At 43.5% G+C, this 24,497-nt stretch overlaps 1 protein-coding gene across 5 annotated transcripts in view; it reads right to left on the reverse strand.

Annotated features, from left to right (window-relative positions):
• Positions 1–24,497, reverse strand: part of ENOX1 (ecto-NOX disulfide-thiol exchanger 1) — a 283,781-nt gene that overhangs the window by 67,045 nt on the left and 192,239 nt on the right. For all 5 annotated transcript variants that reach the window (XM_032873965.1, XM_032873963.1, XM_032873967.1 and 2 more), the window contains 2 exons: positions 8,700–8,807; positions 4,193–4,249 (listed from right to left, as the gene is read on the reverse strand). In XM_032873965.1, coding sequence (XP_032729856.1) covers positions 4,193–4,249; positions 8,700–8,807 — 165 coding nt within the window. The remainder of the gene's footprint in view (positions 1–4,192; positions 4,250–8,699; positions 8,808–24,497) is intronic.

Consider the following 24,497-nt stretch of genomic DNA (forward strand, 5'->3'; position numbering starts at 1 on the left):
TTTTTTTTAGACTTTGGTCTCTGTTATATATGATTACTAGGGGCCAGGCTAGTTGTTTAGCAGTTCTAGGGATTAGGAGATAGCTCAGAGACAGAGATAAAAAGGAAATTCTTAAGTTTGCTTTTTAGGAGAGGAAACTAGGTCTGGAATAACTGAAATTTCTAAAGGAACTGTGATCAAGGCTAAACTTGGCTACACTCAGAAAGCTGGACTGCCCAGCTGTCATTAACATATCCAGTTCCAAACAGAAAGAAAAACCTATTTAAAACCAGAAAGTGCAGTGCTCTTGGAGAGCAAGTTATGTGCAGGTGATCTCAGTTTCTGGCTCTGATGGTTTTAAATCAGACCTCAGAAAACTTTTCTCATGTGCATGAGCTCGTAGATCTTGTGATAGGGGACAAGGGTAGGTTTATTAAGGCGCTTCAGTTTGGGGACCTCAGGAATACCAGACAAGGTGGTGATGGTCAGAGAGTTGTTGCTCAATAAAATGTAAACACAGTAGAGAAATAATAGTAACAGACCAAATCTACGTGTGGTTAACATCCCACAAGCCTGACAACTCTTGGGACTAAGGCAACAGAGTCAGTAAATTACAAGACTAGACATATTTTTATGGGTCCCTTCAGGACCACTAATGGATACCATAAGTGTACATCTGCTCTACCACATTCTAAAATGCTAACAATTCTGTAAGTCTGACGCTCCCTGCCAGACTTGATGACATGGCTATTAATATATGGTATCCCCCAGAAACAAATATGAAAGATGCAGAACAAGATTTACGGGCATGTTAATTACAGCACTATTTATAATAGTGAAAAAATGAGAAGTTAAATGCCTAACACATAGGCCTGTGGTTCAATTATTGCATATCTGCATTATGCAGTCATTAAGAATCACGTCTTTGAGGAACATTTGGTGACAAGGAAAATACTTAAAATATAATGAGAAATCAAAAAGGTACAAAACTGAAAATAATATGATAATATTTATTTATGGGTTTTTCCCTCTGGTCATATATATGCACATGATGGGAGAGAAGGAAAATAAAACATGAACATGGTTACCTCTGAGTAATGAGATACTAAGTGATTTTTCTTTACCTCTGTATTTTTTTCTGTAATTTTCCAGTTCCATACAAACTACTTCTTTTACAATAAAATGTATTGTTTTTAAAAAGCACTTGTCAACTCTCACAAGAATATCCAGCTAAGCCAGCACCAGTCCTGTATAATTGTTACTAATAAATAATATGCAAAATTTCTGCACATGTGAATAATGACAGTAAAAAAAAAAAAAATCTACATGTCTTTGTCAGTAACCTCTGGGCCAGAGGCTTTAAACCTCATGAACTGCATTAAAATTCGTCCTGTTAAAATTCCGCTTTCCACATTAAACACTTCATGGGCCTAAGTGAGGAGAGGGAACTGAAGAGTATGTAGTCTGACCCCTGTGTTTACGTATCTGGTCTCCCTGAGCACACTTATGGATAGGGAAGGTGAAGTTCAAAAAGGTCAAATAACTTGCCCTGGTCACAAGTTTATTCAGGGGCCAAAATGGGACTTAAAACCTCTCAGTCTGGTTTGAAAGCCCTGATTCCTTCTTCCACCGCAGAGCTGATGGAAACGTTAGATGGGACACAGACTTCATAGCAGACATTTAAAAATATCTTCATAAGATATTGCTCAGGGGCTTCTCACTGTGGCCAAAATAACTTTATTTTTGTTTCTTTTCATTCACATCACCCCAGTGAAGGTGGTGGGGAAACTGCCCAAAGGAGACAACACTACAGACAAAAGAGCGAAAGACAAGTGAAGAGCCCACTTCTTGGGAAACCCCTGAACGACCAGGCAGTGATTATGACGACTACCCCGCCTTCTTGTCCGGGAGGCCGTGGCCACCAGCAGTGACCAGCAAGTGTGGCTGGGCTCAGTCTTCCACAAATATCTCACCCACCCCTGGTCACGATGCTGCTCCTCCCTCCTCCTTGGCCAGAACCTCATCTCCCAACAGTCATTTCTTCTGCTGATTACAAAGCCCATATCCTGGATTCCAGAGAGGAATTTTTCAAAGCTAAAAACTTCCCTTTAGGAAGAACAGAAGACCTCAAAGATGATCTTCCACTTTTTTCATTTGATAATGAACGGCTTTTGACATTTCTCAAAATGAGAGCCTAGGGACTAGCTATTATGGTAGGCTTATCTTCACAAGTATCGTCAATTTAATTAAACCAACAGATGAGCCCATAATCATAACTACATCCTGCTCAGAACCTCACAGTTACAAAGTAATTCCATGTCTGTTCTCTCATTTGCTTCTTGCCATAAGCCTTATGGAAAGAAAGGCAGGTAATGCCATCCCCATTTATAGACCAGGAAACTGAGGCATACTGCAGTTTTGGCTGGCTTGTTGGATTTGATGGTAGCTTCCTCAGAAGGCACAGAGGGACTGACTGAGGGGAGAGCACATGAAGGTTCTGGTTGAGAATATGGCAATGTGTTGCTGGAGGACAGAACCCTGGAAAAAAGCTCTAGGGTAAGGACGGGGCTTATGAAATATTTGAGTGGGAAGAGAAACTACTTCGGTAAAAATATTGCCTGTAGAGAGCTTCTTCCTCTCCTTTTCCACTTTCTCAGGCTTCTCCATTCTTCAGAGCCAAACCAAATCCCACAGATCTGGGAAGCCATTTTTTTTTTTTAAATTTTATGTATTTATTTGGCAGAGAGACAGAGAGAGCACAAGCAGGGGGAGGGGCAGAAGGAGACAGAGAAGCAGGCACCCTACTGAGCAGGGAGCCTGATGCCAGGCTTGATCCCAGGACACTGAGATCATCTGAAGGCAGACGCTTGACTGACTGAGCCACCCAGAATGGAAAGCCATTCTTAATTATCCACCACAAGGAAACCATAATAATACCACCTTAAGGTTCCCATGTGCCTTAGCTCGTTGCAACATCATGACACATTTCTGAGGGTAGCTTTGCCATCTGTTTTACAAACAGAAAAACGAAGCTCAGGAGGGCTCACCTGCCCCAACTGACACGGTTAATAAGACGCAAAGTCCAAATTTCACACTACATCACGTCACAGCTGCCTCACGTTACTGTACACTTATCACATCTTGTATATCGCTCAAGTGTCCCCTCGTTCCTCCACTGAGTTCTAAGTTCTCAGAGAGCAGACAGCAAGCCTTACGTTTCCTTGTAACCGTCCCCACTGCCAGCACTTAGCAGAGCTCCATGTACACAGTAGGTTCTCAATAAACGTCAAATGTTAACTATCTGTTTGGTAGGAACAACAGCTATTAAGAGGGATTTTTTTGGTGCTTTGGATGTCAGGCTTTCCGCAGTATATAATTAAAACAAGAGTGAACATGAAATGTATAATTTCTCCTAGCTCTAGCTTAATCAGGCATTCATTACCATGTCTGATTCTGTGTTAGATGAAAAGAACTGCTTAGTAAGCATTTTCTGTGATGAGGATAATCAAATACATACAGATATCAGATTTTTAAAAAGACAAAAGCAAAACCATCCAACCCAGGGAGAGACAATGATCTACACGGAATAATGTTCCATCTGAGACTGAGGACCTTCTAAGTCAAAGAGAGTACTTGACGAAGGTTGGCAACTGGATACACAAGGAAAACAGAGAGGAAATCAGGGTGCTCACTGGGATCTTGTATCAAGAAGATGGACGGACCATGTTACTGTTCTGGGTCAGAAACAGAGAGAGGCAATGCTCTCCAAGGCTTTTCTGAGAGAAGGAGTTTGCTCTCAATCCTCTCCAGGATAACAATCATTTCATTTCCATCTTCAGTGACAAGCAAACTTAATAAAATATACATGCAATATACAACTTATTACCCTGTTTGGTCTCATTCCATTTGCCCTCCCAACCCATCATTAGTGTATAGCTTTGAAAATATAAAGGGCTCAAAGAAATTCACTGAGACGAGAATTTTTACAATAGAGATTGGCTCATGTACCTTGAAATTGACATTTGCTAATCTCAGCTAACAACAGCAGTACCTGTCTTCCACACTTTATTGCCAAACCATTCATAGTAATCTTAATAAGCCACTGAGAGGTAGGGCTTCGGACTTCCTTGGTGTTATAAATAAAATGCCACATACCTGTGGGCATTCAATCAACATCAACAACAAGAGCATATATCAGGTGAGTGGTACCTACATTTGTGTCCTCATGGCTGTGGCCATTGGTCTCAACCAATTCCTTGGTACCTTTTAACTGCAAAAGAAAAAACAAAAGCCCAAATGAATAAGCAAGCATATCTGTTAAGTATATATCATCCTGTTAATTCTGATTTATCTTGAGGTTGCACTTTATAAAACTTATGAGAAAAAAAAAACAGATGGAGCACATAATTCTAATGAGTCTTACTGAAACCAGTCGGAGACCAATATTTTATAAAACTTGATGGCTGGCAAAAAATAAATGGGTCTTGGTCATTATTTTTTAAATAATAAGATTAGAAAGCAGTTCCATAGGCATAAAACGTATAAAATTGGTTCTTAAGAATAATAAATGATTTCATTTCCTAGTTGTATTGCTATTAATTTCAACCCTGCAACGTTTGCAAGTTGCCACCAGCTAAATGATGTTATACTAATGATTACTCGTGAATGATGTATTTTCAGTTGTTCTAACATGCCGCAGTGCTACTCTACGTGTCCTCCTTGAGAACATATTTGAATGACTGGCATTGTTTCTGGAGGCCTGAAAAAAAAGATGATTTTCTTCTTTTTGTAAAGGAAGGATAGGGAAGACATTTCTTCAGTCACTGAGGCATCAGAAGAAAAGCTCTTTCTCAAATGAGATTTTTAACAGTGAACATTTGAAAACACTACTCTCTTTACTCTCTCAGAAGGCTTAGGAGTGATCCGTTATCAGGAGATTTCTGGAAACCTTTAATTGGCATTTTATCCTCGCCCGGCTCAAAGCAGACATTTGGAAGCAGAGAGCAAGGGCAAAGGGTGAGCAGACCTCGCAGCTGCTGGCCAGTATTTCTTCCTGGCTTATTAGTGCTTAGGAAGCAGCAGCTTCGTCATCATCTTTTTTTATGCCAAAAATAAAGTATTCATGGCAGGAAATAAATGCTTAAAGTTGGAAAGAAAAGAAAATAAATGCATGTATATTGACAGTGCATCTGATCCAGAATATTGGTTCTTTCTGGTTATCTGTACATATTAAAACAAAAGCGTTTTTTTTTTTTTTTTTTTTTTTAAAGACAATGTCCAATTCTCAGCAAGAAAGCCACACGCTCTCCGTGCCAAGAGAGGGGCTTTGCCAGAGGAGGGGTAACACGAAGAAGCTGACGCTGGGGCAGCAGCCTCTGGACCAGAGGCTCTTTGACTCATTTGCACATCACTCCCACTTGGGAAACAAGAATTGCGTCCACTGGTCTTCAGGGCTCCCTCACTGATGTTTCCCCACGCAACTACAATATGTTACAGACATGAAAAGCAGATGGGGGCACCTGGGCAGCTCAGCGGGTTAAAGCCTCTGCCTTCAGCTCAGGTCATGATCTCGGGGTCCTGGGATGGAGGCCCGCATCAGGCTCTCTGCTCAGCGGAGAGCCTGCTTCCCTCTCTCTCTCTGCCTGCCTCTCTGCCTACTTGTGATCTTGCTCTGTCAAATAAATAAATAAAATCTTAAAAAGAAAAAAAAAAGAAAAGCAGACAAGCCCCACAGTGATAGCAAGACCAGTCAATATCACAAGGCACAGAAGGACTTAAGACCCTCTCTGTGTTCCTGGAGAAAGGTTTCTGTCTTGCAGGTGTTTCCCCCTTCCCTTCTCCTTACCAACCCTTTCTGTTCACTTTAGGTCCTGAGGCTCTGCTTCCGTGACACAGAGCCAGCTTGGCAAGGGAAGACTTTGATATTTTGCTGCAGAAGTAAAGGACCATGTTGTGGAAGCCAGTTCCACCCTTTACAAGTTTACTGGCACAGACAGGCCCACTGCTCTCCTCCCCTGTAAAAAGATTCCATCCTGATGCTCTATGTCCGCCTGTCTTTGGACACTCGCTGTTGGCTCTCCTCGTACTCCCTGTCCACCGGTCCTGCTCCCTGCCCTGCTCTCCTCTGCCAGAGCCGCCGCAGGCCACCGCTCCCTCCTGCACCTGTAGGCTGGTCGCTGCTTTGCCCTCACTGGCCTCCGCCCATCCTTCTCTCCTCTAGCCGCTCCCCCTCCTGCAGATGGAGTGGAGGAGCGTCCTGGCTGATGATACCCGGGCTTGGGAAGGAGCTCCGGATGTCAAAAGCTGCGGGTTTGGAAAGGAGGTGAAGGGCAGGAGCCGGTGGGGCCTAAAAGGACTGAGAGAAGCCGCATCCTAACAAATAAGGAAGGCTGGGACCTTCCTTAGGAGAACCTGGGGAATAATCCTGCCTTCCCTGATGAAGATGGGGCAGGGGCTCACGTAGCTCATGAGCTACTCTTTCTTTTTAGGATTCCCATCAAATGGCATCACTTTGAATAGTAAAGTACTGGGTCTTCAGAATAAGGTGGGTCTCTTCATGTGTGTGTGTGTGCGCGTGTGTACACGAAAACAAGACTCTAGGCACACACAGACATGCTCTCCAGGAGTACCTACCTATGCAAGCACTGAACAAGGGTTTACACATGTACTTACTCTACCTACATCCAAAGAAAGCCTAACGGGGCAATGCTCATGGAGGTACAGAGGTGAGTTTTCAAGTGTATGTCTGTGTGGGGGTGGTTGGCCACAAGGAGACGGAGGGAATGTGTCCTCTGTGCTCCCAGTTGCAAGGATGATGGGGGCACCCGCCTAGGGGTGCTCGGAAGAACAGTCTGGGGTTGGCAGGAGCACCCAGACGTGTTTGCTATGGTGCCTTCTCAGATGGACGTGCTTTTGATGTCTTTGCTTGGAAAGAGCTATGCCCTTTAGAGAAGCACAGCAGATCTAAAGATGATTCCTTCCCAGTCATATTTTCCGGCTCTTTAATGATTTTAGCTGTTCTGGAGTTTCTTCATGTTCTCCATGTTTTGTAAGGGATGGGGATGAAGTGTGATGTTTCACTGCTGCCTGTGTATGAGCTTTCTGCTCTCTAAAAATGCAGGCCATACCAAGAAGATACCAGGCTTTCTGCAAACCTCAGAATGTCTTTTTGTGACCAGGGCTCAGACTTCAAATCAAAATACAAGCATAGCTCAGAGGCATCGCAGGTTCGGTTCCAGACCTCAGTAAAGCAAGTCAACTGAACTTCTGGGTTTTCCAATGAATATAAAAGTTAAGTTTTCACCGTCCTGTGGTCTACTAAGTGTGCAATAGCATCATGTCTAAAAAGACAACGTACAGAAAAGATGGGAGTCCTCTGGAGAAAGGAGAAATCCATCCCTCCCCATCCCAGCAAAGGGAGGAGGCGGGGAGGCGGGGGGAAGTAGCGGTGTGGGGGCGGGGAGGAAGAGCACAGAACAGCAAAGCTCAGAGCTCTGTCTGATCAGGAGAAAATGTGGACCAAATCAACGCTGTTCTACTCTTCTGGAAGTCTTTCAGTCATGCAGAGGAGGAAAGCCCAGTGAGTTGGGGGCTCCTAGCTAGCCGGTCATGGAGAATTCAGTTTCCATTCAATCGAACTTCACCCCAAATCATACACCTTCAGCCTCAGTCGACGTTACTCAATCTGTGGTAATCACATGATCAGCAGTTTCACAAAGCATGTTCCTCTAAAGCTTGTGAAGCATCCCACATCTTCACTTTTCACTCACAAGTCACTTAATACTTTCAGGGGAAAGGAACAGAAACTGTATTTTCCTGCTCCCAAGCCACAAAAATCTAAAAACCACTTGTAAAGTGACTGAGTCACAGCTGGCTATATTCTCCCAACGTCATATTTTTAGAAATATCACTTTTGAAGTTATTTCTATGGTACAAAGAACCTTCGCGTAAGCCACAGTGGGTGAAAAAAAAATGTTAAACAAGCTAAATTTGATTACCCCAAAGGCTTGGGGTTACTCTGTGTGATTTTTTTTTCCTGCCTCCCAATTACCATTCATTCCATCCTTGGCAACGTGGGAAGGCCAGAAATAGGAAAGCATTTCAAGAGCTCTCCCGCGCAGACAGGGAGCTCAGATTTCACTCGAATTTCACCCTGCTGCCCAGCAATCCATCTTACCCTGCTGTAAGACAATACTTCCAAATACACTTATCAATGTCAGGCCACACTTCAGTATCAAAGAAAGCCGGGATGAAATGGTCAGATTTACAAACTTCATAGAAAAGGTTTGCTGCTCACTGTGGTTAGATAAGTGCCCTGATGGGCGGGGATGCTTTTTTCTTTTTTTAACATCCCGATGAATCAGTAGTTCCCATTCATATGTCTGCCCGAGTGCCACGGGTAATGCTGAACGCACGTGCCTCGCTGTAACACTTACAGGGAAACTAGCGGCCCGCGTGGACGTATATCTGCATTTCTGAGACTTTAAAACTTTATCAAAAAGCATTTGTCTTTTGGAGGAAATTTTCACGGGTTGCTGGCAGGCTCGGGGGACCCCCATCGGGGCAGGAGTGAGCACAGATTATGAATTCCGCACAGCAGCGCTGTGGGGAGTGTGATGGGTAGAGGCGGACCCTACCACAGACCGGCTTCAGAAACATCTGGGTGCGGGTGGGGCAAGAGGGAGGCATGTGTCCGAATCAGAGCTGCTGCCTTCACTTACCTGCTCCTGGAGGACTTTGAGTAGCGCCTGCGTGTGGGACTGCTCTTCCTTTGCTTGTTCCAGTTCTGACTTCTTATTGTTTAGCTCCTCCTGGATGGTCAGCAATTGCTGTCAAAGTAAGGACACGGAAGGCCCGGTGACTGTGACATAGTAACAGCCTTTCAAACGCATGAGGAGATTTTTGCATGTTAATAGTTTAATCCAGACTTCAGTTAACTTTTGTGCACACCCATTCACTTAGTATAACAATATTGCAAATTCTTTTTTTTTTTAATATTTTATTTATTTACTTGAGAGAAAGAGCGCAGAGGGAGAGGGAGAACAATGAGCAAGAAGCCTGATGTGGGACTTGACCCCAGGACCCTGGGATCATGACCTGACCCAAAAGCAGACACTTAACGGACGGAGCCACCCAGGTGCCCCAATATTGCAGGTTCTGAGGCGTAATTAGGCTGTTGGGATCCTGCTACATGGTAAAACAAGTCTGGGTTCAGTATTTATGAAGGCACCCTCGTAGTCCTTGAAACAAATGTGTATTTGTAAAAATATTCAAAATAGTGTTAAGAGACAATAGCTCTTGATAGATGAAGAAGTTAAATAATTAAAAAAAAAAAACCAAATCCAAACTGGATAGGATTCGTCAGTTTGCCCAAGGTCACTTCATCTGACATCAGACAGGAAGGCTGGCCTTCCAGCAGCAGCTCTGTAGAGCTATTTCCCGAGTGGCTGGGACCACAAGAGAGCCTTTTACTTTCTCTGTTATGACGGTGATGTTTTATTAGATCAGCAGGACTGAAGTCCAAACGGCAATCAATGTATCAGCCGAGAAAACTGCTGATCTAAGCTGTCAAAACACTAAGCTATGGCCTGCATTGCTATTTTTAAGCAGGGCCACTGAAGGGATTTCTGTAAGCCTTGCCTTGAGCTTCCCTGGCCCTAACCACTGTAACTCATGTCGAGGCTTAGCCCCTGTCTGCCTCTGCCGGGAGCACCCGGCGCAAATTCTCAGCGGCAGGGTTATAGGTTAATATACACGGGGGCTGGGAAACGCATTCGAGAGCGTTGCAAAGGGCCGCAGAAAAGGCTGTATCGACTCAGAGGATTTTTTTTTTTTAATAAATAAACCACATTCACTTTACTAGCATGTGTTGGTGATGCTCAAACATGACCGATTCATGGTTCTCCAGCATTTACTCAGAAGCTTCTTAACAACAAAGAACCAGTTGGGAAAGACAGAAGAGCCTTTCTCCCGCTTGCTTGCGTAACAAGTGCTGTGCCAAAGACAGAAAGTGTTAGCACATTCCTGCCACGAAGGCAGGGGTCCCCAGCAAGGAGGCTGCTACTGGGTGGGCAGCGGGGGCGACTGTCGCACAGTGCCTGGCCGGCTCTGAACACCCAGGCCTGAGGAAACACCGGTGCTGGATTGCTGAGGCTTAAACCCACCAACTGGAAGGATTAAACTAAAATCTTTAAAACCTAGTTTTGGGGTATGCTGGGGAGCAGACAGCACTCAGCAAAACACACTGCGCTTTCTCCCGGGCTTGCTTCTTCTGTTCCCTACTTTGGCACTGGATATTTAGGAACCTACCTTCGTTTCCCACCCCGCATAAACAGTGATTTCCTTGCCATTTCCTAAAAACTCAACGCCTCCCATTTCACCACCTACGCACGTGAGACTCACAGGTCAGGTGATGCACACGGTCCACATGGGCGCCCTCAGTGCCCTATGTGATTTAACTGTGCATCAATTGATTAAAGTACAGAAACGAGAGAGCCCATATTGTACTTTGGCATCCCGACAAGTACCTAAAATGACTGCTTCCAGAGAGTGGGGAGTGACTGCTCCTTCACTATCATTCACGACTGGCCCCCAGAACCATTCCCTGGGCTGGGACAGGAAGGGGGTTGGGGGGTGCTGGTGCTTGGACACTGACAATGCCCAGGGAATTTTTATGTATAAGACAAGTTTCAAACCCGATCCTTAAGCCTCCTTTAAACAGGAGCCAAAGGAAGGACAGGAAATCATCTTCCAAGATAGAGAGCTCATGTCTGTTCACTACAGCAGCTGGGACCGCAGGATTTGTGACAGCTGGTGTCCAGTGGAAGAGGGCTGGCTCAGTCAGGGACAGGCATCGGTACGGCGGGGGTCCATGCAGCCGGGGAAAACCATGAACGTGTCTGCGCAGGGAGGAAGCCCAGAGTACACGGTACCCCCACGGACATGTCAGGTTATAGGAAGGGCTAACTGAATTTGCAATGTGCTCATAGGAAAGGATCTGGATACTTTCCCTGGGTGCGTGGGTTTAAGGATCGTTAGGTCAGTTTTACTGGTAATTTTCTGGGATGTCTGTAAGGAGCATATGTTGCTTAAGTAGTGTTGTTATTACCAGCACTGAACAAATAAGAGGGGAAGTGAGATTTGTATTGGAATCTGCCATTTCATCCACACATTTACAACACCACTTTATTCTACTGAAACACACACACACACACACACACACACACTCCTCCCCTGGACCTCATTTCTCATTCCATTCTTCCTGGGAATCACACTTTCTATTATTTTTAATTTTTTTTTCTTAATTTAAGTATAGTTGCCACACAATGCTATAATAATTTCAAGTGATGTGACAACTGTCTGCCTTGCTCCGTGCTCACCACAGGTAAGTGTGGTCACCATCTGTCACAATACGATGTTGTTACGATATCACGGACAATATTCCCTATGCTGTATTTTTCATCTCTGTGGAATCACTTTTAAAAATAAAATCTCTTCTGTCATCCTCACTTCATTCTCTTATGTAGGCAACTACTTTCACTGGTTTGCATCTTTTTTGAGTATTTTTTCTAAAATATATGTTGATTTATGAGGATGCTTTTTAAAAAAAAATAATTAATTAATTTATTTTTTAATTTTTAAAATTTATTTTCAGCGTAACAGTATTCATTGTTTTTGCACCACACCCAGTGCTCCATGGAATACATGCCCTCTCCAATACCCACCACCTGGATCCCCCAACCTCCCACCCTCCGCCCCGTTTTTATGTGATTTTCTCATATTTCTTATTACTTATGTTTTTACTAAGCATTATTTTTTAAAGACCATCCATACGATACATACATCCATATGTATCTAACCTGTTGCTTCTGAGGGCTGTGTAATATCCTATGGAGTCCATCCACCCAGTTATACCTAATCCACTCTCCCAGAGAAAGCTACTCAGATTACCTCTAGTTCTCACCCTATACAAGGTTTCAGTGGAACATGCTGGTGCACATCACCTTACGGGCCCGCAGGAGGATTTCTAAGCATGCCTATCCAGTGGCGGAACCCTCATCATAGGGTGTGCCTGAGAGGTCGAGTTGCCCAAGATGCTCTACCAAATGGTATCAGTCCGCCCACCCACTGGCAGTGTTCAAGAGTGTCTGTGCCCCACAGCCAAACTAACTCTTAGCGTTGCCCACCCAGCTTTCTAATACTTGTCAGAGTTCTCATATTTGTGTAATAATATAGAGATTCTTCATGAAACATTTTTTGTACTTCTCTAAGTCCTTATTTTTTTAAATTTTTTTAATTTTTTAAATATTTGTTTATTTGTCAGAGAGCAAGCGAGCACACACAAGCAAGGGGGACAGTAGGCAGAGGGAGAAGCAGGCTCCCTGCCAAGCAGGGAGCCACATGTAGGACTCAATTCCGGGACCCTGGAATCACAACCCAAATCAAAAGCAGACGCTTAACTGACTGAGCCATCCAGATATTCCCTCCTTGTGATTTTAAATATGGCATCATATATTGCTAGTTGCTGAGGTTTATTCACACTTCTTAGAAGACTATTCAAGGGAAATGATTCTTAAGTACGGGAATCATTTTTTTAACTTAAAGATTTTATTTTAGAGAGAGAGAACGCAAGCAGGGGGAGGGGCAGAGGGAGAGGGAGGGAGAGAATCTTAAGCAGTCTCCCCGCTGAGCACAGAGCCCCTTGTGGGGTTTGACCACACGACCCTGAGATCATGACCTGAGTGGAAACCAAGAATTGAATGTTTAACCTGCTGAGCTACCCAGGCGCTGTAAATATCAGGAACTTTTCAAAACCATACTGATTTTTGGGGCCTCAAGAAGACCGATTAACTCAGAATATCTAGGCAATGATAGTTTAAAAGAAAACAGCAATAACAACCTTAATAGACAATTCTAATGTGCAGCTGGGATGAAAACCACTGTTTCCTTGAATGCTCATTTAAGCCTCCTTTTACTACAGTGTGACATCCATCCAGAGTGCCCTCCTCACACTGTCCTGTCACCAATGCTTTTCTTCCGGCCAACCAGCATGCCAGGTTCTTTTCTTCTTGCTCCATGCCTTCTCTAGGGCATCTTTTCACATCCTTGACTTCAACTGCACATTTCACATGCTTACACTTTACAAGCATGACTTTTCAGCCTCTGTTTCATTCCTATTATCCACTAGACCCTTACCTTATAGTGTTTCAAACTCTGCGTATGATCACACTTCCCTTCCTGTACCCAAGTCTGCTCCCCTGGAATCCAGAGTTAAAAGCTTGAAGTCCCTCCCTTCGTAACCTCCCTGCCCACTTCTCTGCCTTTCTCCAATTTTCACTGTCATAGTTAAGGCAACCCTTTCCCCCACTCTGGATTTGTTTGTTCCCTCATCATTCATTCTAAGCTCCTGAGAGAACTGACCATTTAAAAATTCTAGTGCTCCCATACTTAAAAAATATTACTGGTTCAGCATTTTTTGCAGAATTAGAATACTAAAATTTGTATGGAACCACAAAAGACCCAAAGAGCCACAGCTATCTTGAGAAAGAATAACAAAACTGGAGGTATCACAATTCTGGATTTCAAGACCTACTACAAAGCTATAATAATCAAAACAGTATGGTACCAGGACAAAAATAGATCAATGGAAAAGAACAGAGTCCAGAAATAAACCCACGCTTATAAGGTCAATCTACAGCAAAGGAGGCAAGAATACACACTGGGGAAAAGACAGTGTCTTCTGTAAATGGTGCCGGGAAAACTGGACAGCTACATTCAAAAGAATGAACCTGCATGACTTTCTTAGACTATACACAAAAATAAACTAAAAATGAAGTAAAGGGAGACCTGAAAGGGAGACTAAATGGGAGACCTGAAACCATAAAACTCCTAGAAGAAAAGGTAGGCAGGAATTTCTCTGACATCGGCCATAGCAACATTTTCCTAGATATGTTTCCTCAGTCGAGAGAAACAAAAGCAAATATAAACTACGGGGACTGTACCAAGGTAGAAAGCTTCTGCATACTGGAGGAAACCATCAACAAAACCAAAAGGCAATCTACTGGATGGGAGAAGATATTTGTGAGTGATATACCTGATAAGGGATTTGTATCCAAAATATATGAAGAACTCACACAATTCAACATCAAAAACTGTGGTGTGCCTAAAACTAATAGAACAGTGTGTGTCAACTATACTTCAATAAAAATAATTTAAAAATACTTTTGGTTCCCCACCCTCTACTGGATAAAACCCAAACCACTGATCTCATCTTTCCCTGGATGTGCCAGGTCCTTTCCTGACTCTGTGACAAGGTCACTACCCAGAATTCTGCCAGGCAGATTCCTATTCATTCTTCTATTTAGTTATTTATTTTTAAGGATTTTATTTGTTCATTTCACAGAGAAAGACACAGCGAGAGAGAGAATACATGCAGGGGGCTGAGAGAGGGAGAAGCAGGCTCCCCGCTGAGGAGGGAGCCCAATGCGGGGCTCGATCCCAGGACCCTGGGATCATAACCCAAGCCGAAGGCAGATGCTTAACAACCGAGCCACCCAGAACCCCCTCATTCTTCCATTTAAAGAATGTTTTCAGATGAGCACAACCCACATTATGACTTTACACAATAGAAAATAGCCTCATCCAAAAGAGAGCCATGACTCCTCAGTAGAGCACACGGTTAGGCAATGAAGTGGGAGCTCAATTTAAACCCACTCACCCGTTTGGCCTGGTGCCTTTGTCCATGCCAGCACCTGCACAACCATATGTGGCATCCTTGGGTTCTTCTGGAATAAAGACCTCCCAATCATCCAAAGCTAACTGTCCTAATTTCTATGCTCCCAAAGCACTTCATATGCAATACTACCTTTCATAGCAACTTCCCCAACTAGACTATACCCATCTGAGCCTTCGGCTCAGGTCACGATCCCAGCATCCTGGGATCGAGTCCCCACATCAGGTTCCCTGCACAGCAATAGCCTGCTTCTCCCTCTCCCTCTACTGCTTCCCCTGCTTGTGCTCTCTCTCTCTCTCTCTCTCAAATAAATAAAATCTTGAAAAACAAAACAAAATAATTAGGGCGTCCCTAACACATAGTAGGGCTGAATGAATGAATGAGTAAAGAACAGAATGAATGCTTGCTCTGGTTTCCCCACTTATGGGATTAAGCCGTGATCTAGTAGAAAAACAAAACAAAAAAACTGCACACATAGACAAAAACCAAAACAACTACAATAACAGAAACTACCTGAGGGTCTGTCACTGGGTGGTTCATTGTCGTAGACATCAGGACACACAGGGACACACAGGGAGACAAAGGGAGAATATGAAACTTTCAGAAAAGAATAGCAGTTCCAAGGAAGACATTTTCATTCCTGATTCTGGTAGTTCCAGATCTCCTCCTTAATCTAATGGGGACTATTTCTTAAAAGGCTTAGGCAATCCACTCATGGAATGTGTAATTCTGTAATTTCTTCCCTGTGTTCCATCAAAGAGAAAAAAAAAAAAAAAAAGAACCAAACCACCACTGGAGGAAAAACAAGATCAACAGCCCCTAGACTATTTTCCACTTTCTTCCAGATTAATGTTTTCCTTTGTTTACAAAGCATGAACTCGCGAATCTAATATTTATGTATGCAAAACAGTGGTGGTGTGTCAAAACTGCTATTCTTCATTTGACTAGGCGTCCCGTAAAAACAATGAGCTAGTCCGCACCTAGGTAATTTAAGTCAGCCTCTCTGGTTCTTCTTCACTTGAAATGTAGGAGACTGTATCATCTTCTTTCTAGTTTGGATGTTGAAGTACTAAAATGCCTCAATTACAGAAGTTCACAGGCAGCTAGAACTTAATCAGAAGAGTCTCTCGGTTGGATTGGCTGACTGCAGCATAATTTTAATTTAATACTGGAGAGTATGACATTAAACAGATGCACTATTACATTTTTTGGTGGTTACAATCGAGTGTGTTCCAATTAGACAATTATCCATATGCCAATCAAGAGTGAACACTCTGGCAGCCAATAACAGGTAAATAAATGCCGTACCTGACACATCTTGGTATTTCCAGGCCACTGATTTAATAGGATCATTTGTAATGCTCTTTGGGGATGTAGACTTCCGTGTGTAATGGGTCTTTCTCTCTGACAAATTCAAAGAGCATTACAAATGTTATTTGGAGCCCCGGAATAAGTGAGGTCACATTTCCATTTCTACAGATGGGCATATCATGGCCACACAAAGGTTAAGTCATGTATGCTAGGCCACTCTGTCTGAGCGAGACCTACCGCTTGCACATCTCAATTTTCCTGCTTCAAACCGTGGTTCCCACCCCAACAACCACACTGCACTGCCAGCTGAAAATGGAAATCAGGACATGCCAAACTCGAAATCCTCCTAGCAACAACTTCTACCCAGGCATTCACCATTTCCACTTAAAAGCGCAGCTGCTGGAGGCATGCTTTTGTGTATACTTTTGTGAAACCCTGTGGTGCATTTAACTTCACTTTAGAAACTGCAACCCCAAGGCGCCTGGGTAGCTCAGTCGGTTAAGCGTCTGCCTTTGGTTCAGGTCATGATCCCAGGATCCTGGGATCAAGCCCCTGCATGGGCTCTCCGCACAGGGAGAAGCCTGCTTCTCCTTCTCCCTCTGCTTCTTCCTCTGCTTGTGTTTTTTCTCTCCTTCTCTCGATCTTTGTCAAATAAATAAATAAAATCTTAAAAAATATACAAAACAAAAAAACCCTGCAACCCCTGTCCTTGTCTTTTTTCCTCCAATTTTACAATTTTGCTATCAAGGTGAAGTTTTGATATAGCTAGCAGTTTATGGAAGGTTAGATTCCCTAAAAGCCACAGACAACAGAGCAGGTACTCTCTACATGAAGTGACCCAGCAACATCCCAGTAGAGGCTGACACTCAGAGAACTGTGGTAACAGGAGTCTCTGGCAGGACTGGTGGGCAGCTGGGAGATGGAGGTGAGGGTCGGCATAAAATTGAGAGGACCCACAAATAGCACACTGATCTGAGGACAGCACAAGATGCTCTAATAATGGCTATAGCCAGTAGAGGTTCCCTAGGAGATTTCTGGTGATCATTTTAGATATTAGGAGAATATGGAATAGGGGGTCCATTTTGAATCAGAATTCATTGTTTATTCGAAATGAGCCACTGAATATTCATGCGTCAAAGCCTGGAAATATCTGAACCCACGGAGGGTCATCAATTTAAACCTAAAGGTGTTTTTGCTCTTTTGATTCAGTTTTAATGTTATTCCATCTCCATAACTTTGCTGTAAATTAGATGCCCTACTCAGTGGGATATGCCTTCGAGGCCAGGCAAATATCTGCTGAGGAAGTGAGGGCTAGGGCCTTCCAAAGGCTGTGGTGGATGTGACTGTTGCTGGGTCAACTGACCCCAGCAGGTGTTTTAATACCAGGGTGAGCTACTCAGCCAGGCCTGCAAGCCTCCAGCATCACCCTGTCCGTGCACTTGGTCTCCAATCTGGTTTCTCCATTTTAGCCTGTGATCTGAACCCCACCCTTGCCAGCTCTGCCAGACCCTTGTCACCTTGTCCTGCAGTAAGGAGACAAGATGCACCCATTTATCCTTTCTCCCTTGGTGAGATTCTGCCACCCAAACACAGCCTGAACCACTTAGGGATGTCGGCCATTAGTCCTGGTGATGAAGTCACCTGTGCCTGCTTTCCACCTATCACCGTGACTCCTGAGCCAATCCCGGATTGTTAGGGGAAGTCTGAGATGTGGAAAATCAAGTGCGTATGATCGGAACGTAAGAGCAAGACTGTGCCAGAAGGCAAACACATCTCACCGTATTCCTGACAGAAGAAAGCGAGCTGGCTCAGGGGAAGGACAGTCATTTACCACCTGGTAGCAACAACTTTCACTTTTCTCCTTTGGGGGGCGGGTGCGAAGATGGAATTGAACTAGCCTGAAGTTTCTTGTCACACAAGGTGGTAAGACAACTCAAGATCTATTCTAGTTTAAAATGTCATCTGCTTCCACCTGGGGATGAAACCGCACTTCAATTTACGGTAAGGTGCGAGGGTAACCGAGCCCGTGGCCCGTTTTATCAATCACGGTGCCTCTCTGTCGGCCTCCAGCATGGTGACCCCTGAGGGAGAAACATCTCTAGGAGAGAGCTCCACCGTTCAGATGACTGATAACAGGAACACTGGATCAGAGAAATGAAATTGTGCTCTGAGCCTAATATCCTATTACACCAGGCTATACATATTTAATTCCTTGGGTCTTTCCTCATAAATCAATTCCTTCAGGCCCTTAATCTCGTCAATATCTTTTCTGATATTGAATTTTAAATGCCATTCTCATCGCTAGGCAGAAAGGCAATCTCTTCACTCGTGATGGGATCAGGCTTCATTTACAGCCAAGAGACCCTGGAGTGCCGCCCTATTCCCTGACCCTGCTGTTAAGATCCTAAATGTGGACCGGAGCCAAATAGTCCAAGCACAGGCCTGACTGGGGGCTTGCCCTCTCATAGGTCAAGACCGTGAACTGGGGTCATGACTATCAGTCTTCTGGGAGCCTGAGCCAGTTCTCACAGACTGATGAGAAAGGAAGCATTTTCAAGGGCTTTGGGCTTGGGCCCTCAAGGGGGTGTCTGAGACCCTGAGACCCGGCCACCCACTCAGGGCGGTGTGCTCTGACAAAGATTCTTTTCTCTGAGTGTATGAGTAAGGGTCTGACGGAAGGACACACAGTGTGCCTACATCTGAGCAAGATCTCCTGGGGCGTGGGTGAGATGAAGGGAGGGCACAGGCTGTGGTCTCTAGGGGAGAGGAAGTGCCTGACCCCGGAGAGCAGGGGTGTTTCCAGGTTCCCAGGGGCTGGCCCAGAACGCTGCGGACTTTTCCCTTCTCGTCAGCAGGGGAAATCCCAGACTTGTGAGTCTTGCAAAATTTCCAAAGGGAAGAAGGAGTGACAAATGTAAGACTTTAAGAGTGATTACGAGGCTGGGAAGGACCAGGAGGCACTGAGATGCAGAACTGTAGGCCTAAGTCTGCGGTCAGGGGCGGGATATCAAGGGCTGAGGCCTGAGAGCTGTCTGACTTAGTGCAGGATATAAGCAGGTGCAACTGTCTGAAATTCAACAATAAAAAAATAACTAAAGTTCCATCCACGTATTATCACTGTGTACCAGTAATTCTACACAAAATCGGTGATAAAGTACTCCTGTCTGACAAAAATCCTTTGTTGGTCTAAAATTGCTGCTGTTCCGGTTAAGATTAAATATATATGTAATCTTCAAATTAACATTTTCATTACTTACACTTTAACAACCATACTCTGTGTAGAAACTAATTCAGAACATGTCCAGCTTCTGCTCCTACTCCCAACCCGCCCGGCCCTCCCCCCATCTCACGCAGGGACTCGGCTACACACATTGGCTTCTGAGTCCCTGGAGCTTGCTTTAGACACAGTGTCTCCAATCCCATTAGCACTGCGTGTATTCCTACACTTGCACAGTAGATCTGAAATAAACAAAGACAGCACAACTATTGCAAAGACTAAGAACTAGAACCTGAGCTACTTCAAGTCATTCCACAGGACCCGAGAAACAATCTTTAGGTTTAAGATTTAAACAACAGAACTTGGTGAGAACCATGAGTGGTATTATTTTTGCTAAGTGTGAACTTTAGCTCATAGATTAAGTATTCTCACTGAATTAAGAGTATTTCAAAAATTGAAATGCATTCTTTTAAAATTGTTTGCTTTAAAACTAAAGGATGAATAAAGAAAATGTTACATCAGTGGTACAATTAATAGTTGCCTCAACCGTACCTTTTTCATTTGGTTTTCTTAAAATTCACTTATTTACTGGGGACAATTATTTATATCCTGTGTACCATAATCAAAGAATCAAAGTTCAAACTGTTTGTTGGATTAAAAAAAAAAAACACTACCAAATAGATAGTTGTGAATTTTTTTCCTTTCATTGTACCACTTTAATTTTGGGGGTTTTTTAACAGGCAAATTATATGTGAAAATCAATAGGAAAATGTTAATATCTGCATTTCTTTCTTGGTGGTTATTATTCACTTTATTTCATGATTATTACTGAAAATAATTTTGTCATTTAGAGGAGGATGTATAAAAATAGGATCCTTTCTGAGTTCAAATTACACTAGGCGCCTCACTGACCAGCAGCCCAGTATCTGGACTGGAAAGGGAAATCATGACCTTAGCTGGCTGGGTGGAGGAGGGAAGGCCAGGTTTCTTCAGACATGGTTTTTAGAGACCATCTCTTTCACTTGACTATCCTTCTGGGAGGGACTTGCATTACAAATGGATACTTTCTGGCATTTTATAATCCAGTGGAGTTACTGGTCATAATACCCTTTATCCTGATAAGGCAACATTATTTTATATATATATATATATATATATATAGAGAGAGAGAGAGAGAGAGAGAGAGAGAGAGAGAAGCATTGTGTGTAAAGGCAAAAAATAAGCCACTGGTCAGCATTTCAAAGGCTAGCTGGTTGGCTTCCTCACTGTATAACCTGCAGACTACTTTACTGCTCTCATCTCTTTTTCTCCCACAATTGTCTCCTGAAGAATAATTTATCATTTGAAAAGTAAAACGTCAATTAATTTCTTAAATAATGAATACAGGAAAAGCAGATGCAAAAGTGGTTTGGAAACCATATGATAATTGACTCTCTCTGCTTGATTTATTTCACTCAGCATAATCTCTTCCAGTCCCGTCGATGTTGCTACAAAAGTTGGGTATTCATCCTTTCTGATGGAGGCATAGAGTTAGAGAGGAGAAGGGAGTTGGGGGAAATTGGAAGGGGAGGTGAACCATGAGAGACTATGGACTCTGAAAAACAATCTGAGGGGTTTGAAGGGGCGGGTGGTGGGAGGTTGGGGGAACCAGGTGGTGGGTATTAGAGAGAGCATGGATTGCATGGAGCACTGGGTGTGGTGCAAAAAATAATGAATATTGTTATGCTGAAAAAAAAGTAAATATACAGTACATCATTAGTTTTTGATGTAGTGACTAACACAATTTTTTTAAAAACATAAATATATCATGGGATGCCTGGGTGGCTCAGTCAGTTAAGCATCTGCCTTTGGCTCAGGACATGATCCCAGGGGCCTGGGATTGAACCCACATTGGGCCCCTTGCTTGGAGGGAATCTGCTTCTCCCTCTGTCTCTGCTCTTCCTGCTTGTGTTCTCTCCTTCTCTGACAAATAAATAAATAAAATCTTAAAAAAAAAAAAGTGGTTTGGAAGGCTCTAAAACCTATTTTTATTTCTTCACATGATTTTTCTTTTCTTTTTTTTTTTTAAAGACTTTTAAAATCTTGTTCATTTGAGAGAGAGAGAGAGAGCACACCACTGAGAGCAGGAGGAGGGGGATGGGCAGAGAGAGAAGCAGACTCCCCACTGAGCAGGAAGCCCCATGTGAGGCTTGATTCCAGGACCCCAGGATCATGACCTAAGCTGAAGGCAGACTTTAACTGAACCACCCAGGCGCCCCAATTTTTCTTTTTTAATAGTGTGATTTGCAGGGTCATTTCAGCTTTCTGGTTTTCACTTTCTTCCCATGTTAAATAAAGATAACAATACTCACCAGTAGGATACTATGAGACTAAAGAACATCCATTAAGTACATGAGGCTCCTAGAATGGCGAGGAGTACCAAGTTAAATCAAAGTGCTACTATTATCTTCTTTGCAAGAACCTCCGGAGAGACTAAGACCCAGCAAGGTCAAGTGACTTTTAACTTACCAAGTGGGCAGTCCTGGGGATTAGTATTCAGAGAGAAAGGGCTGTGATTCAGCCCCACCCAGCCATGCTGGTTGCCCTCCTTCAGCCAATTTTCAAAATGCAGGGCAGCCAACTTGAATTAACACTATTCATGCAATTCACAAGGGAAGGCGTCAAATGCTTTGCTGAAGTAGGAGTATATGTCAGTGATAATTCTCTCCATTGCCTTTGCTGGCAATTCTACTGCAAGTGATAATCCAATTTGCTCGGATTTATTTATGCCTATCACTTTTTTTTTTTTTTTGCAGTTATATGAGGTGGTCATCACCCCGGCCTCTGGGCACATGTACAGCTGTTAATGTAGAAATTTAAAATATTAACATGCTTTCCAGCCAGGTTGGCCCATTTACTTCAAACAAGAACTTGATTGAACAGCTGGGTCTTGCACTGTGCCCCAAAGGCCAACAGAGATTTGTTCTTTCTTTGCAGGGTTTATAACCCAGACATGGTCAAAGCTAAGAGCTAGAAAACCCTTTATGGGTGACTTTTGACCGAGGTCCTGTGGCCATCTTTGGAGGTGGCTTATACAAAATGATCTGGGCCTCATTCAGTTTTGCTCCTGAAGAGCCAAACCGTGCTCCTTCTAGACTCATTAACATCAAATGTTACCACCATCACTGACTTCCTGGCTTGTAGTTTTAGGAAAGCAGCTTTTGACTTAATGGTTACAGGATAAGAACATGTGTTGCGGTTTTAAGAGTTTTTACTTGAATCCTAACGGTGAGAAATTGTAATGCTCTAACATGGTCTGCAGGAAAATGAAGTGAGAGAGTACGTTCTATCTCTGCGTCAGCCACAGATGCCGAAGGATGGAGAACTTTCACTGCTGTGGGTCTAGAAGGCCTCCACCACCCACATTACTTACCTGCTAGTCACCGCTGAACTTTAATGAAGCGCGTTAATTCAATGATTACGATATTCCCACATCTCCTTTGTTAACACAAGTTAACCATTTCTTTATAACTAGGACATCTAGGGGCAGGATCAGAATAAAGAACAGCCCTTGAACTTAATAGCACTTTGAATCTTTAGGTTCCACTGGGACAAGCTCTGCAAATAAACGGGCATGTTCATCTATCACAGAAGAGTGAGGCAGAGGAAGTCCGCTGGCTTCCCCAAAGGCTCCAAGTTATTTTAATACATTTAGCCTGGTCTATAAACCCACGTGTTAGGAGTCTCGTTGCAACTAGCACCTTTGGAGATCTCCGTGTTTCCCCCATTCCCTCCTCCAGGGCTGAGCCCTGGTTAGACAGGTGTGGGTGCAATGAAGAGAGTTTCCCTGAGGAGCTTTAACCACCGCAGCTGGTCGGTGTGACAGCTCCAGAGTCCCCGACTACCTCAGGTTTTCTCTGAACTGCACGCTGTCTTTAAGGGGAAAGCAACAGCAGCAGCAACAACGAAAAGCTTCAACACACCCTGTCACTGTGAAGCGTGGCATATATATTCTCAACACCTGCAGCTGAACTCTAGCTGGTAAAATAAAATACAGCACCACCCATCTTGCCTGGATCGCAAAAGTGCAGAGAGAAAATTACCATTTTAAACCAATCTTCTCCGCTATGGAAACACTCAATATAGGGTGCTTTAAAGACGCGAACTGAATTACTCAGACCCTTTGCCACAAATGGTGTCAGCATGGCCATGAACGGTAACAGCAAGAAAGGCTCCCAAGGTATATAAATGAACAGAAATTAGAGCTGTAGCTTTACACTTAATATCGGTCTACCCCATGAAGCGTTCCTCCAGCCTCAGCAGTCCTCTCGCTCAAGATCGGCGAATACATGCACTTGAACACTACTTGCACCCGTGTCATTTTAACAAAAGTTTCCATCGTGGGTTTGCCAAAGTCAGCTCAAAGACTTCTCCTGACAATGATGGCACAGAAAAGATCACCACCCATGATAAAAAGCTGGTGGAGTGAGCATCCTAGAAACGGGATAATACCAAAGTTAGTGTTAATGACTTGGAATTTTTCATTTTTTTTAAAAGATTTTATTTATTTACTTGACAAAGAGATAAATCACAAGTAGCCAGAAAGGCAGGCAGAGAGAGAGGGGGAAGCAGGCTCCCCGCTGAGCAGAGAGCCCAATGCGGGGCTTGATCTCAGGACCCTGAGATCATGGCCTGCGCCAAGACAGAGGCTTAACCCACTGAGCTACCCAGGTGCCCCAACTTGGAATTTTTCAAAAAGAAAGAATAGGGAAACCACATTTTTAGGGTCTGCTGGCAGATTTTGGGTAGTAATCATTTTTCTGCTTCCAGATGATAATTTAAAAATATAAATCGTTATACAGAGCAAGTCATCCAAAGCAGTTACATTATAGCCCAAGTAATTATATCAGGATTAAGAAAGATTATGTTGGGGTCACTTGTTTTGCCACCGAGTTCACTGTGGATCATCTTCAACCAGATAAGAAAGTTCTCTTTTGCTTATTTTGTTTGTTTGTTTGTTTGTTTGTTTATTTATTTAACAGACACAGAGAGAGACACAGCGAGAGAGGGAACACAAGCATGGGGAGTGGGAGAGGGCGAAGCAGGCTTCCTACTGAGCAGGGAGCCTGATGCAGGACTCCATCCCAGGACTCTGGGGTTTAAGATCTGAGTTGAAGGGAGACGCTTAACAACTGAGCCACCCAGGCTCCCGAATAAAGTTCTATTTTAATCCAAGTTCTTAAATCTTTAGTTTTTCCTTTGTTGTGTTAGTTTTAAATC

Source organism: Lontra canadensis, unplaced genomic scaffold (genome assembly GCF_010015895.1).
Source record: "Lontra canadensis isolate GAN:19392208 unplaced genomic scaffold, GSC_riverotter_1.0 scaffold51, whole genome shotgun sequence".
Classification (NCBI taxonomy): Eukaryota; Metazoa; Chordata; class Mammalia; order Carnivora; family Mustelidae; genus Lontra; species Lontra canadensis.